Source organism: Lagenorhynchus albirostris, chromosome 16, assembly GCF_949774975.1.
Source record: "Lagenorhynchus albirostris chromosome 16, mLagAlb1.1, whole genome shotgun sequence".
Classification (NCBI taxonomy): domain Eukaryota; kingdom Metazoa; phylum Chordata; class Mammalia; order Artiodactyla; family Delphinidae; genus Lagenorhynchus; species Lagenorhynchus albirostris.
The window spans coordinates 36406835-36421239 of record NC_083110.1 but is presented as its reverse complement, the minus strand read 5'-3'; the positions used below and the strand labels follow the sequence as shown (position 1 = coordinate 36421239).

The 14405-nt window shown below is 39.6% G+C and overlaps 2 protein-coding genes across 8 annotated transcripts in view; one reads left to right on the top strand and one right to left on the bottom strand.

Moving 5' to 3' along the window:
• Window positions 1-12459, bottom strand: part of SHLD2 (shieldin complex subunit 2) — a 112005-nt gene extending 99546 nt beyond the window's left edge. For 4 of the 6 annotated variants that reach the window (XR_009536228.1, XM_060127146.1, XM_060127148.1 and 1 more), the window contains exons 1-2: window positions 12046-12097; window positions 10907-10962 (exon numbers count right to left, since the gene is read on the bottom strand). The gene's annotated coding sequence lies outside the window, so the exon portion shown is untranslated. Of the gene's footprint in view, window positions 1-10906; window positions 10963-12045; window positions 12098-12412 lie in introns of those variants that run through there. The other 2 variants (XM_060127143.1, XM_060127142.1) reach the window with 2 other exon arrangements.
• Window positions 12150-14405, top strand: part of GLUD1 (glutamate dehydrogenase 1) — a 40360-nt gene continuing 38104 nt past the window's right edge. Inside the window, exon 1 of one of the 2 annotated variants that reach the window (XM_060127150.1) lies at window positions 12150-12860. In XM_060127150.1, the coding sequence (XP_059983133.1) occupies window positions 12407-12860 (454 nt within the window). In that variant the 5' untranslated portion in view covers window positions 12150-12406. The remainder of the gene's footprint in view (window positions 12861-14405) is intronic. The other variant, XM_060127149.1, reaches the window with a different exon arrangement.

Sequence of the window (14405 nt, the reverse complement as noted above, 5' to 3'; positions counted from 1 at the left end):
AATATTGTTACAAATTCAATAGACTTTAAAAATGGTCCACATAAAAAAAAAAAATCTTTAAAAAAAATTAAAATAAATAAAGTCCATAGGAATAAAAGTTAGCCTACAAAAACTGTGAAGAACAATAGAGGCTGTTTGAATATAATGGAAGGTGCTTCATACTTTTATGGTTCAATAATGTAAGATATCAATTCTTCCCATATGAATCTATAACTGTAATGCAACTTTAAGTAGAATACAAAAGGATCTTGTGTGTGTGTGTGTGTGTGTGTGTGTTTACAATGATCAATATTAGACATACTTAAATATGTAAATAACAACATAAGTTCCAGCTCTCCAAAGTGATGAGCAAGAGTCAAGCCAACTCATCCTATGAAAACAACTAAAAACACTAGGTGAAATATAAAAAACAAATCCTTAAAAGTCACTAAGCCATAACAAGATAGTAAGGAATTACCTAGTTAAAACTGTAAGAGAAAACCAGGAACCTAGAGTAAGTTAGCAATGGAGCTGCTTTTGATCTGAGGGCATTTGATCATGAGGGAAAATATAAATTTTTGTTTGATGATGTCATAGTGTATGAGGAACACAATTCAAAGCACAGGACCCACATAAAATGATGAGTCTAGTAAGAGAGTATCCCCACAATAATCTGTAACCCTAAAGGGCAACACCCTCACACTAACAGTCATCTGAAAGTAAACCAGTCCCTTAAGTCCTATAACCAAGGTCTGCAACTGTGTCATGGTCCCGGGAATTACAAACCTTGGATTAAGGTGGCACTTTGCCTGACCCCAGGCACCTATAGAATAAAACATAAAAAAAAAAAAGTTGCATAAAAAGAATAGGTAAGATACATAGAAGATAAAGTGAGAGATGACAGAACCGAGTAGAGACAGTATTTGAAGAGGTGACAGTTGAAAATGTCATAGAACTATGAAAGATCCCCATCTCTAGAATCAAAAATCACAAAGAACGAACATACAACAGAGGATATCAGTAAAGCCAATGAAATGGTCCTCTGAAGAGACACACCATCTGGTGAGCTGTCCCACCTGATCTCTTCCCATTTCTTCTCCTGCTTCTCCCCCTCCCCCCCAACACATATACTCACACTCCAGCCACAGTGAACTATGACAGTGCTACCTAATTCATACCATTTTGACAAGGATTTTCTTTTGTTTAAAAAAAGAAAACAGGGCTTCCCTGGTGGCGCAGTGGTTGAGAATCTGCCTGCCAATGCAGGGAACACGGGTTCAAGCCCCGGTCCGGGAAGATCCCACATGCCGCGGAGCAACTAGGACCGTGAGCCACAGCTACTGAGCCTGCGCGTCTGGAGCCTGTGCTCCGCAACGGGAGAGGCCGCGATAGTGAGAGGTCCGCGCACCGCGATGAAGAGTGGTCCCCGCTCACCGCAACTAGAGAAAGCCCTCGCACAGAAACGAAGACCCAACACAGCCAAAAATAAATAAATAAATAAATTTTAAAAATTACTCCTCTTTAAAAAAAAAAAAAGAAAACACTTGGACCACATTTAGAAGGGGGGACAAGGATATTATAAAGATACACATAGATGAGAAATGAAATTAAAAAGTCATCTTTCTGACCAAGTCACATCATAGGTTTCTGGACCAGCATTTAGACTGGACATGGCTGGCCAAAAGGCACCTGCTGCCCAAAGGCACCTTCTTGAAAGGCAATCAATCATCTGTAGCCTGAGGAACAAGGGATTAAGGTCACATGACCACCTGAAAGCATGTCCTGCTATGAGGACATAGCAGTGATCTTGATTAAGATCCATAGTACAGCTACAGGTAATTTGGCAAAAAGCATGTCGGTCAACATGATAATTTGCCTGAAATGACAATCAAAAATAAATATACCTGTACCGACATTAATTTCTTAGTTTTGATAAATGCATCGTGGCTATATAAGATGTTGCTAGTAGGGAAAGATGGTCGAAGGGAACTCTGTAGTATCTTTACAACTCTTCTGTAAATCTAAAATTATTTCTAAAGAAAAATTATTCCAAGAAAAATTATTATAAATAAAAAATCAATTTTCAAAAGTGGAAAAATCAAAAATACCTAGTCACTGTTTTTGGTTCTGTTTTTCCAATTACAGTTCTCCCCCACTATGCGAAAGCAGAGCATTCCTCTGAAACCTTTCATAAGCTGAAATGGCGTAAAGTGAAGAAGCAATTACCTTAGGAGACATCTAGCTAATGGATGCACAAAATAAACTGAGATAAAGCATAGATGCACACAGGAACAGTTCAAAGCTATGGCTGTTTGACGCTGACATGCTGAGAGTGGTTCCTGAGAAGGAGCTTGGTGGTGCACCATCTCTATAACAGCTTGGCTCCCTTCAAGACAAACGCCGAGCGCTATTTTTGCTTTTCACCTTTTTTCATAAAGTGAAAGTCCTCTTCAGATTTCTTTTAGGTACTGAAAACCGGTACTAATGTAGGTCTTTCATAAAAGCGAAGTGGAGTAAGGTGAACTTTCCAAAAGTGGGGGATACCTGTATTCTACCTTAATTACATCATGGAGTGCTTTTATGATCCTAGATATATATTTTTAAGCATTATTCTTTCATATTTCAAATTTTTCAGGTGTTATCCTACTTTTTAAAATTCTAATTGTTTTTTTTTTTTTTTTTGTCTGCACTGTGCAGCTTGCCAGGATCTTAGTTCCCCAACCAGGGATTGAACCCGGGCCGCCTGCAATGGAAGTGCTGAGTCCTAACCACTGGACTGCCAGGGAATTTCCTGTAATTGATTTTTTGCCAGTTATTTCTGCTTTCACTGATAACTATAGAGAAAAATTAGAAAAACGTAACTGTTCCATATTGAGAACCAATATGAAAAAATTGTGATTTAGATTAGAAACAACATGAATCTATAGAAATAGGTTAGGAATAAAATCTAAGCAACCCTTGCTATCCCGTCTAGCCTGTTTCTGAGTTCAGACACCAAGAGCTCGGTCAGTGAAGAACACCTGTAGTTAAAAAGGTATCATGGACTTAGGGGTAGTCCTTCTGTTATTCTCATTTGTACACTTTTTCATTCTTCCCTAAGTAAGTGTTAAAATAAATGAAAACCATAAGAGGCAAGGAATTGGAACTTCTCAGGGCTTGGTTTTTTTAGTTTTTCCACTTAAATTTTTTCTAATTAATTTAAAGTCAATTGTGATTGCTTGCTGAATGTGGTTGGGTTCCCTTTTCTGGTGTTTGTATTGTATTTTTTAAAAAGGCAGAAAAGAATATGAAATTACAGAAAGCAGTCAAAGTTTATAATTCATTAAAGTAGACATAAAAAATACCAGATAATTATTATTCAAAATAATTTCATTTTCTACCTGACCTAGAAAAAACACATGAAGGATAAATATTTGCTTTTATTTGACCCTTTCATCAGAAATACCCCATGTTCTTGAAGTCCAGATATTTGTTCTTTCTGTATTAACACCTTTTCACCAATACTTCATTCTTTTTTTCTTTTTTTTTTAAACAGCTGACTGGAATTTTCAGTGTGTATGGCTGGCAGATATGAACTTCTAGAATCAAAGATGTAATCCCTTTGTGTTTCTTTGGTTTTAGATGGCCCTACAAGAATGCAATCATAAAGATTCTACAGTTGATGAAGACACTGTGGAGGACAAAACTATGTAAAGGGCACCTTTACATAGCTAACCCATATATCTTCAAAACAGTCTTATCTCAAGCTGTGTTTCTGACAGTATGTTACTGTAACAGAGACTATGATGAGGCTGTCATTTCCAACCTTAGGACAAAGATAAGAAGAACTTCTAATTTCAACATAAATGCTAGATTAGTCATCTTAATTTAAGCCATTTGCCTCTGTGTTACACCAATGACAATAAGTTACTGATGGCAGCTCCATCTGAAAATCTGTTGAAATCATTTGAGCACTTGATATTTCATTATAAATGCCAGATTTTCTTCCCAGAAGTTGAGGATGGGTTTCTGTTCTGTCCTCTTGTGTGGCAACAGAGCAAACACCACAGCATGGAGTTACTGCCTCACAAGCTGTCAGTGGTAAAAAGCTGTTCAAGAAAAGGAGGCATAATCTTAAAACTATCATCATTATATAAGGTCTCAAAGGGAACTAGACTCTGCAAATTTCTCAGTGTAGAGAACATGAAACAGAATGACGATAGTTTCAAAGGGAACTAGAATCTGCTGATTTCTCGATGTAAAGAACATGAAACCATAAGCATCACAATTCCCAGTGTCATGGTTAAGACCCTGGCTTCACCCCTCTTAAACTGTACTTGTATTCTAAAAAAATGCATTATCACAATAAGATAGCATGAAGAGGATGTTATTTTTGATGGCAAATACAGTAAACACTGTTGGCTGCCAACTGAACAGTTATTCCTTCCACAACTCTCTCCCCTGCCGTTAGAGCCTGCCTATACTTCAGAAGGTAAAAGTGTCAGAAAGTCCTCTTTCTAGCCTCCCTTACAGCAAAAGCATGGGCAAATAACCAATCCTAGCTACTGGGGCCTAAGAGAGCTGAGCTGGCTGGCAGGCCTTTGGAAAAGGTTTTCTTCACCAATAAAGAGATATGTATGGGAGGAAACTGCTGTTCTTCTACATAATACTTGGTTGTGTCTGCATGTGACCCCTGGAATCACTGTAGCAATCTTGCAACCATGAGGAGAGATATCACCAAGTTGCTAAAAATAACAGAGAAAAGCCCTAGGTCCCTGAAGCAATGGATCACTAAGCCCTGTACCAACAATGAATATCCTTGCCTCTCTGGACTTCTTGTTGGATAACAGTTACTAGTTAGTTTATGGCTTTAGTTTAAGTCATCTTTATTTGGATAATGTTACTTGAGGGCCAAAGCATCCTAACTAACAATGCTAATGAATATCTGTTCATTGCATGCTATCCAGAGCAGGAAGTTAAATTGTTGCTACTTAGTCAACTCCAGCCATTACTGTTACTTGAAAACTGGGTTGGCCTCTGGGTGGGTATCCAGCCAATAGACACAACCAAGCCAAAGATCGGGAGAAGGAAGGATTTATTACTACTTGCAGCAAGTAAGGAGAACACCTGGGATCTTTCCCAAAGCAGTGTCTCCCAGAACAGCAAAAGTGGGGAAGTCTTAAGGTAAGGGTACCTGCATATTCATGTAGGCACTTGAGCAGAGGAGAATATGGCATAACGCATGGCCCAAGAAACACAAAACAAAAACAAACTGGGGCAAATTGAGGGAAAGGTCAACAGAGTCCAAGCTTTAGTGTTTCGAAGTCAGGAGGGTCAACATCATTCCATCCTCCACCTGGATGGGACTTCAGTTCCTGCAGAACTCAAAGGTATATTATTATGTCTATCCCCTGAGGAGGAACTAGGACTCTGCTTTATCACTGCACTATTGTTTGGCTTTTCTCTGTTCCTGCATTCCCTCAGTTCCCTTAAGATCAAAATTACTGAGACTTGTTCAAGGGCAAGCATTGTGGCCAGGCTTAGATCACAAAATGGCTTCTCTTATGTCAAGAAAAAACACTCCTGGTTCTCTTTCTCCAGGGACCCCTTAACTTATCTGCTTACATTACCAGTGTCTCTACCTTAATCCCACCTGCTTCATTCACGTTTTTCTTTTCTGCCTTTCACAAAGAAGCAAACTCAGTATAATTATACACACATCTATGCTTCACAGTAAAGTCTGTTTCTTCTGCAACTCTCCATGATGGCCAACGGGAAGGTACTTTTTGCTTCTTCAGTATACGTTTGCTTTTAACAGCATCAGAAATGTGTTGCAATTTTTAGCTTATAATTTCTTTCTTTCTTTTCCCTAATTCCATCTTGAAATCACAACTGACCTAAAATTTCCAGAGAGAAAATGCTAAAGATAGAATAAAGATTTGCTGTTATAGAGGGTCATCCACATAGATCAATAAGTGGAGCTAAATGGTGAGGCATCTTGAATAATGAATAACTCAAGGTACTATTCTTTTTACCTGTAAGGAAAGCAAAAACTTAACATCAATTTAAAAAAAGAGAGAGACAGAGACATAATGAATTACATACACGTGAGTTCAAAATCCTACGTTAGAACAGTTAATTTTTAAGAGACCTCACTTGTTTCTTGCGTGCTATGCTTAAAGGGATAAAGAACCTACTACGATTTTTCATGTTTACTCATAACAGGGAAAGAACCCTTAAGCAAGAGTTGATAAAACCTTTGTTGAATATTATTCAGCAACACAGCAAAATGAAAACTTAGCCAAACTAGCCAAGCAGATATACCTGACATTTGATTTATTAAGAAAAAAAAAAGTTTTTTAAGAGGAAAAAGACTACAAACCCTGAAAATTTCAGATCCTTTTCTTGGATATAGTTTCTTTTACTGTTTTTCTGCTTATTACAAAAACATACTCACTAAAGGGGGAAAAAAAATCCAAAATTACAAACTTTTCTGAATATCAATCAGAAGCACAAAAGCAAATATTAGAAAAAATTATCCTGAAAACTATGGCACAAAGACTTGAAAAACAATCCATGATGCACCCAAATTACCAATACTTGAATAAAAACAGAACTAGAGATATTCATAACAGCTGTTTAAGCCAAACTGTTATGATGATCAAATTGCTTTTAACCAAAATATACACTACCCTGTATTTTCAAACCATGCTGTCATTTATCTTCAGGACTTTGCAAATGGTCTCCCCTCTTTATGGGGTACTCTTCTCTCCCCCACACTCATCTGGCTGATTAATGAGGTACTGACAAGCACTTGAGAACTAAAACCTATTAAAATTAGTAACGTGTGTGTGGGGGGGACTTCCCTGGTGGCACAGTGGTTAAGAATCTGCCTGCCAACGCAGGAGACATGGGTTCGAGCCCTGGTCCGGGAAGATCCCACGTGCCGCGGAGCAGCTAAGCCCGTGCGCCACAACTACTGAGCCTGCGCTCTAGAGCCTGCGAGCCACAACTACTGATGCCCATGTGCCTAGAGCCCGTGCTCCGCAACAAGAGAAGCCACCGCAATGAGAAGCCCACACACCGCAACGAAGAGTAGCCCCCGCTTGCTGCAACTAAAGAAAGCCCGTGCGCAGCAACAAAGACCCAAAGCAGCCTTATAAATAAATAAATAAATAAAAATTAATAACATAGGGACCTGATTTAAATAAAAAATCAAGATTTTTAGTTCCTTGTTTTAAAAGCCCTTTAAAAAAATTAAATATTTGATTTGTTATATCATTTGGTTTTATTATATCATTTTTAATATCCAGATAGGAAAATTTATGTCAAATATGAACTAAACAACTCTATAAGAAAAACAAAATTCTGATGTCTATTAAATTCTTTCTAAGTTCAAATTCACTACTCACTCTTAAGGTAAAGTAGTCCTGAGATGAAAGAGTTTGCAAACTGATATTCTATGGAATAGGTTATTCACTGCTGCACCACTGTAACTTCAAGATATTGGAAACAACCTACACGTCCATCAATGATAGAATAGCAAAAATAATCATGGCACAACCATACAATGAAGAACTATACAACAGTAAAAAAGAGTAAGGAGCAATTAGGCAATAAAATAAACCACATCCCGACTGGAAAGAAAGAAGTAAAACTACCTCTACTTGCAGATGACATGATCTTGTAAAGAGAAAATCTTAATGAATCCACTACAATAATTATCAGAACGAATAAATGAGTTCAGTAAGGTCGAAGCATAAAAGATCAATATACAATAATCAACTGTATTTCTGTATACCTGCAGTGAATAATCTGAAAATGGAGTTAAGAAAACAATTCCAGTTATAATAGCATCAAAAAGAATACTTAGAAATAAATTTAACAAAAGAAGTGCAAAACTTGTATTTTGAAAAGACAAAACATGGCTGAGAGAAATTTTAGAAGACCCAAATACATGAAAAGACATCTCATGTTCATGAATCAGAAGATGTAATATTGTTAAAATGGCAGCACTCCACAGGTTGATCTATAGACTCAACATAAAACTGAAATTCCAGCTGACTTCTTTGCAGAAATAGACCACCTGATCCTAAAATTCATATGAAAATTCAAGGGACTCAGAAGAACCAAACAATCTTGAAAAAGAACAAAGTTGGAGGACTCACACTTCCTGATTTCAAAACTTATTGCAAAGCTGCACTAACCAAGACCCTGTGGTACCAGCATAAGGACAGACATATGGGTGAGTGGAAAAGAACTAAAGAATGCAGAAATAAACCCTCACATCTACGTCAACTGACTTCAAGAGAGTGTGAAGACACTTCAGTGGGGAAGAAATAGTCTTTTGTTGAACAAATAGTGCTGGGACAATTGGTTATCCACATGCAAAAGAATGAAATTGCACTCTTTCCTTACTCCATGCACAAAAAATCAACTTGAAATGTAAAAACTAAAACTACAAAACTCTTAGAAGAAAACACAGGTGTAAATCTTCACGACTTTCAATTAGACAATGGTTTCTTAGACATGACACCAAAAGCACAAGCCACAAAAGAAAACATTTATAAGTTGGACTTCATCAAAATTCAAAACTTATGTCCTTCAAAGGACATCATCAACAAACTGAAAAGACAAGCCACAGAATGGAAGTAAACACTTGCAGATCAAATATTTGATATAGGATTTATATCTAAAATATATAAAGAACTCTTACAAGTCAACAATAAAAAGACAATCCAATTTAAAAGTGGAAGAAGGATATGAATATACATTTCTTTTAAAAAAATATACACAAATCATCAATAAGTACATAAAAAGATGCTCAACATCATTAGCCATCAAGGAAATGCAAATCAAAACCAAAATGAGTCACCCCTTCACACCAGATAATAATGAGTATTGGGGGGCTGGGATGAACTGGGAGATTGGGACTGACATATATACACTACTATGTGTAAAACAGATAACTAATGAGAACCTACTGTATAGCACAGGGAACTCTACTCAATGCTCTGTGGTGACCTAAATGGGAAGGAAATCTAAAAAAGAGGGGATATATATATATATACGTATGACTGATTCACTTTGCTGTACAGCAGAAACTAACACATTGTAAAGCAACTGTACTCAAAAATCTGCAAAAAAAAAAGTGTTGGGGAGAATACAAAGAAATTAGAATCCTCTGCCTATAGGAATTAAAATGGTCCAGCTTATGTGGAAAACAGCTGGGCATCTCCTCAAAAGATTAAACACAGACCCAGCAATTCCACTCTGAAGTGCATACCCAACAGAATTGAAAACATCCATCTCAACAAAAACTTGTACAAGAACATTCATAATAGCATTATTCACAATACCCCAAAAGTGGAAATAACCAAATGTCCATCAAAGATGAATAGATTAAAAAAAGAGGGCTATAGCCATACAATGAACACTATTCAGCCATTAAAAGAAAAGAAATATTGATACAGGCTACAACGCGGATGAATCTTTAAAACATACACTAAGTGAAAGAAGCCAGTCACAAAGAACCATATTTTTTTTAATTTATTTAAAAAATTTTTTTTACATCTTTATTGGAGTATAATTGCTTTAAAATGGTGTTAGTTTCTGCTTTATAACAAAGTGAATCAGTTATACATATACATATGTTCCCATATAGAACCATATATTGATTGCATGATTCCAGTTAAACAAAATGTCCAGAACAGACAAATCTAGAGACAGAAAGTAGAAAGTATGTATTACCTTTCCAAATTAAATTATTTTGAAAACAACTATGTTGTTCCTGTATTTATATGCTGTCTTTCTAAATCCTAAAATAATTCTAAAATATTTTTAAAAGCACTTGAAAGCACAAACGCATGCTATGAATCAAAGGGAAAAGACCTGGAATTTTGAAACAGCTAAGGAAAACTCATAAACCTTAAAGGCAGAAAACCAGTTGTCTTTTTTGAATAATATCAAATGACCAAAATTCCCTTCAAGTTAAATTCTAGCCTCCTTTTGTTTTGTTTTGTTTTTTAATTTTTATTTATTTTTTATACAGCAGGTTCTTATTAGTTGTCTATTTTATACATATTAGTGTATACATGTCAATCCCAATCTAGTCTCCTTTTGAACTGAAAATTATTATCAATAAACTTTAATTTACAAAGTATCTGTATATTTTATAAAGGAATCATCAGTGTAAAGCTGAAACTTGCTAGACTTTACATCACTGTAAATAATTTTAAACTAAATGCAACAAACACTTAAAATATTTCTTGGAATAACAGAAACAGCATAACTTCGAGTCAGATACACGGTGTGAATCTTAGCATGCTATTTACCATCTAGGTGATCATCAACAATTTGCTTGGTCTCTGTGAGCCTCAGTTCACCCTCCAGATAAATTGGGAATTATAATACCTACTTCAGAATGAAAAGAAACATTCCAACTACTTACTAAATGGGAAGGTGGGGGTCAGGACAGAGTTTGTATTATTCCACTCTTTTTAAAAAATCTATCTATACAATTTGAATTTTTTTTACAACTTGTAAATAATTTAAAAACGTAATGATTTTAAAAACTAAAAAATCTACTTTTAGAGGTTCTTTTAGAGATATTTCGTAAAACATCTACACATAGGAGACTCTCAGTTAAAATTTCCTCTCTCCTTCCATAGTCTTTCTACCTTCTTGAATTCAGGTGAACAAAACTGGGAAGAAGCAAAGTTAAACATTTATTTTTGTGAAGGCTATAGTTATCAAGAAAGAGATAAACAAGGGCAATAAAACTAAGTTTTTAAACCACTTTCCTCAAAACATACCTAAGAATTTAATCTGAAGGGGAAAAATTTCCACGTTCACTGATTCTAATCACTTTATTCTGATACTTTGTATCTGCTTGTTGTTGTTTTTGCAATATAAAATAATACTATCAAGTGAAAAGGAAATTTAGTACCTTAATCATTTGACCAACAAGACAAATTCAGGATTCAGTCCAGAGAATAGTTATCACTGAAAAACACAATACAAATATAATGACTATCATTTATCTAGCAAATAAGATAATACAAAAAAAAGATAAAAATAAGATAAGCTCCGCCTTTTTTGCTTTGACAGCACACTGAATAGATTAATGTAATTTAGTTCATCTAGGTTAGCACCTTATACTGTACATAATACTGTGAGAATTAAAACATTCTCTTCCATATGCTAATAGATGAATAAAGTGAATGTCAGGAAGCAAAATCGTTTTGCAGGTCAAAAAAGTGCCATTTTAAAATCACGAAAGTACACTGGGACCGCTAAAGCTGGTTATGCGGCCTTTGATAGCTTGTCTTAAAAACTGAGTCATTAGACTTTTCCAAGCATCTAATGTATAACTTTAGCATTTCTCATCAAGTATGTGTAAGTACATAATTAAACCCTCATGTCCCTTAACGTTTACAAATCCTATTCTGGACCATTAATACATATACTACTGAGAAACAATATCCGGGAGTTATTATTGCATTTCTACAGTGTCCTTGTTTTCAGACTATTTCAAGAACGTATCTCTGAAATGGGGAAGCACACTCAGTAAATTTCAGAAAGATACAACGATTTGTATCAAATTTGTATTTGATACAACATAACTATTTCATCTCAACCTCATTGAGTGGTTGAATGGAACAAAATTAAAAACTTAAAGTGGTGAAAGCCAATAGGTAAGGGATTCCCCAGCTCTCAGGCTTTCTCCCTTCCACTTCCTGCAAGCCACTTCAAAACTCCAACTCCGGTGACAAGAGTTCTTCGAAGTCCCAGCGGATAAAGCCAAGCTCTTAGCCCGGCCTCCAAACGCTGCTTCTCCGGGCCGCCCCAAGACAGATGCAAGGGTGACAGGATGGCTGCCCCGCGCCCGAGGGCGCGCGGGCGGAAAGGAGGGACACCCATGACTCATTCGCCCTCGGCCCACCGCCAGACCGCACCACCTTCACCCGCGCGCGGTCTCGGGACCGGACTCTCAGCGCCCCCCAGAGGCGGGTGGGCCCCTTCCCCAGGAAGGCCCCCTGCCCCGGCAAAACAACCCCCCGGACGAGGCCCGGTGCGCGTACAAACCTGAGACACCTGCTCCCCGCAAATCCCGGAAGCTTGCTGGGTGCCTCGCCCCGCCCCTCACCCTGCGAGCATGCGCACCAGGACGACCCACGCCTGCGCGCCCCCGAGAGCCCCCGCCGGCGCACGCCGCCGACCCGGCTCCCTGGGCGGCGCGCGCCCCCGCCCTGCAAGGCACAGGCGACGTTGGCCCACTGCACCCTAAGTCCGTCCTCCCGTTAGGCGGCGAGCGCCGGAGGGGAGGGGACAGCCAGGAAGGCAGGAAGCTACAGCTTAAAAGGGCAGCCCGCGCGGGGCCCTTCCTCCCTCTGTCCGTCCCCGGGCCTGTGAGAGCGCCTGCCTCTGCGGCCTCCGTCCTGCCGACATGTACCGGTGCCTGGGTGAAGCGCTGCTGCTGTCCCGCGTCGGGCCCGCAGCCCTAGGCTCGGCGGCGGCCGACTCGGCCGCGCTGCTGGGCCGGGCCCGCGGGCAGCCCGCCACAGCCGCCGCCACCCCGCAGCCGGGGCTCGCGCTGCCCGGCCGGCGACAGTACAGCGAGGCGGCGGCCGACCGCGAGGACGACCCCAACTTCTTCAAGATGGTGGAGGGCTTCTTCGACCGCGGCGCCAGCATCGTGGAGGACAAGCTGGTGGAGGACCTCAAGATCCGGGAGAGCGAGGAGCAGAAGCGGAACCGGGTGCGTGGCATCCTGCGGATCATCAAGCCCTGCAACCATGTGCTGAGTCTGTCCTTCCCCATCCGGCGCGACGACGGCTCCTGGGAGGTCATCGAGGGCTACCGGGCCCAGCACAGCCAGCACCGCACGCCCTGCAAGGGAGGTGAGCCCCTCGCGCCCTGTCCCGCGGCCCTGCCCCGCCCCGCCCCGCCCGGCCTCCTGCCTCCTGCCTCCGGGTCACGGCTCGACTCAGCCCCGGCGGGCACTGTCCACCTCCCACGTTCCCCGCTCCCTCCCAGCCCCGGCCTGGGATGTGTCAGGCTCTGGTGGATAGTGAATTTTCCGCCCTATCCCCACCACGTAGTTGGTCCTTCCCCCGCGAGCCGTCATCCCCGGCTTATGCTTGTTGATGCTGTATGCAGAAGACACTGCCACCGCTCTTTTGATCCTAGCGACTGTGACAAACAGGGTGGGTCTTGACGGAAATCACTTGTAGAAAAGGAAATGACCGGCCCATCAGATTGTGCTTCTACAAGATTTTGTGGGCTTCTATGACTCAGGCGAACGCAAACCACAAAATAATTGTTTTCGGATTTTTTCACTCTTTGTACAACAGTGACAGATGATACAGGAACATACAAAATGAATTGCCTTTTAAGTTTGAAATTCAGAGTTTTACTAACCAGATGAATTTATTAATTATACTTCGATATTTTATTAAATTACTTTCCTACTCTGGCAGCTTCAGTTTTGCACACACAGAAAAAGGTAATACATGAGCAGTGTAACACCTGACAAACACCAGGCATCCTGACAGTAAATCTAAAGGGTGTAGACTGCAGGACGGCCCGCCAGCCAATGGAATGAAATAGCCCTGTGGGTGTGTACTGGTTCAGGCTAGCACCAGATTTGAGCTTGAGGAAAAGATAAAGTGCTTGAAGAAAGGGGATGAGTCGGTTAAAATTTGATAGTCACTAAGTTATCCTGTAGTTTAAATTTTTGAATGTCTGTAGATTTGGCTTCTTCTGCAGTCAGATTGCTTTCTTTGAGCAAATAAAGGCTCCCCCGCTACTTTCCCCCCTTAAAATCGCACAGTGCATCTTTAATAGTGCTTAAAAGTAACATGGCAACACCATTTTTTTCTATTAAAAAATTATGTAGAATAAAGAGCCTGAGGAGGTACAGTCTAGCTGGAGGTTGCTTGGCTAATAAGCACAGAGGATGTTGGGCTAGACCCTTTGTCTCTGTAAATCTGGTCCAGTGTTCTATTATACCAGCTGACTTCTAAGGATGATTTTTAGAAATCTCTCTAGCAGAAAAATTTGAGCTCTGCTGGCATTCTTAGCCCAGGAACAAAGGTTGCTTCAAACTGCAAAGGTAAATGATTTACCTCTACTACTTGCTAAATTTGCATTGACCCCACCCACTTCTAGGACTTAACCTTTAGAGCTTAATTATCCTCTAGCTCTCAGTTTCCTCTTCTAAAACCAACTTTTGAACCACTTTGACCTCTGGTTTCCCTTTCCAGCTCCAATACTACATAAAACATACACACTGTCCATCTACAGCGCCTTCTTCCTATCCACTCCCTTATTCTCTAAACCAAGAATACAAGTTCAAGCTCCCAAGAAAATCAAAGATGATGGAAGAAGAGGCAAAATTAGCAAATATTGAATTGCAGTGTTTCTTTAGAATGGACATCGAGTTT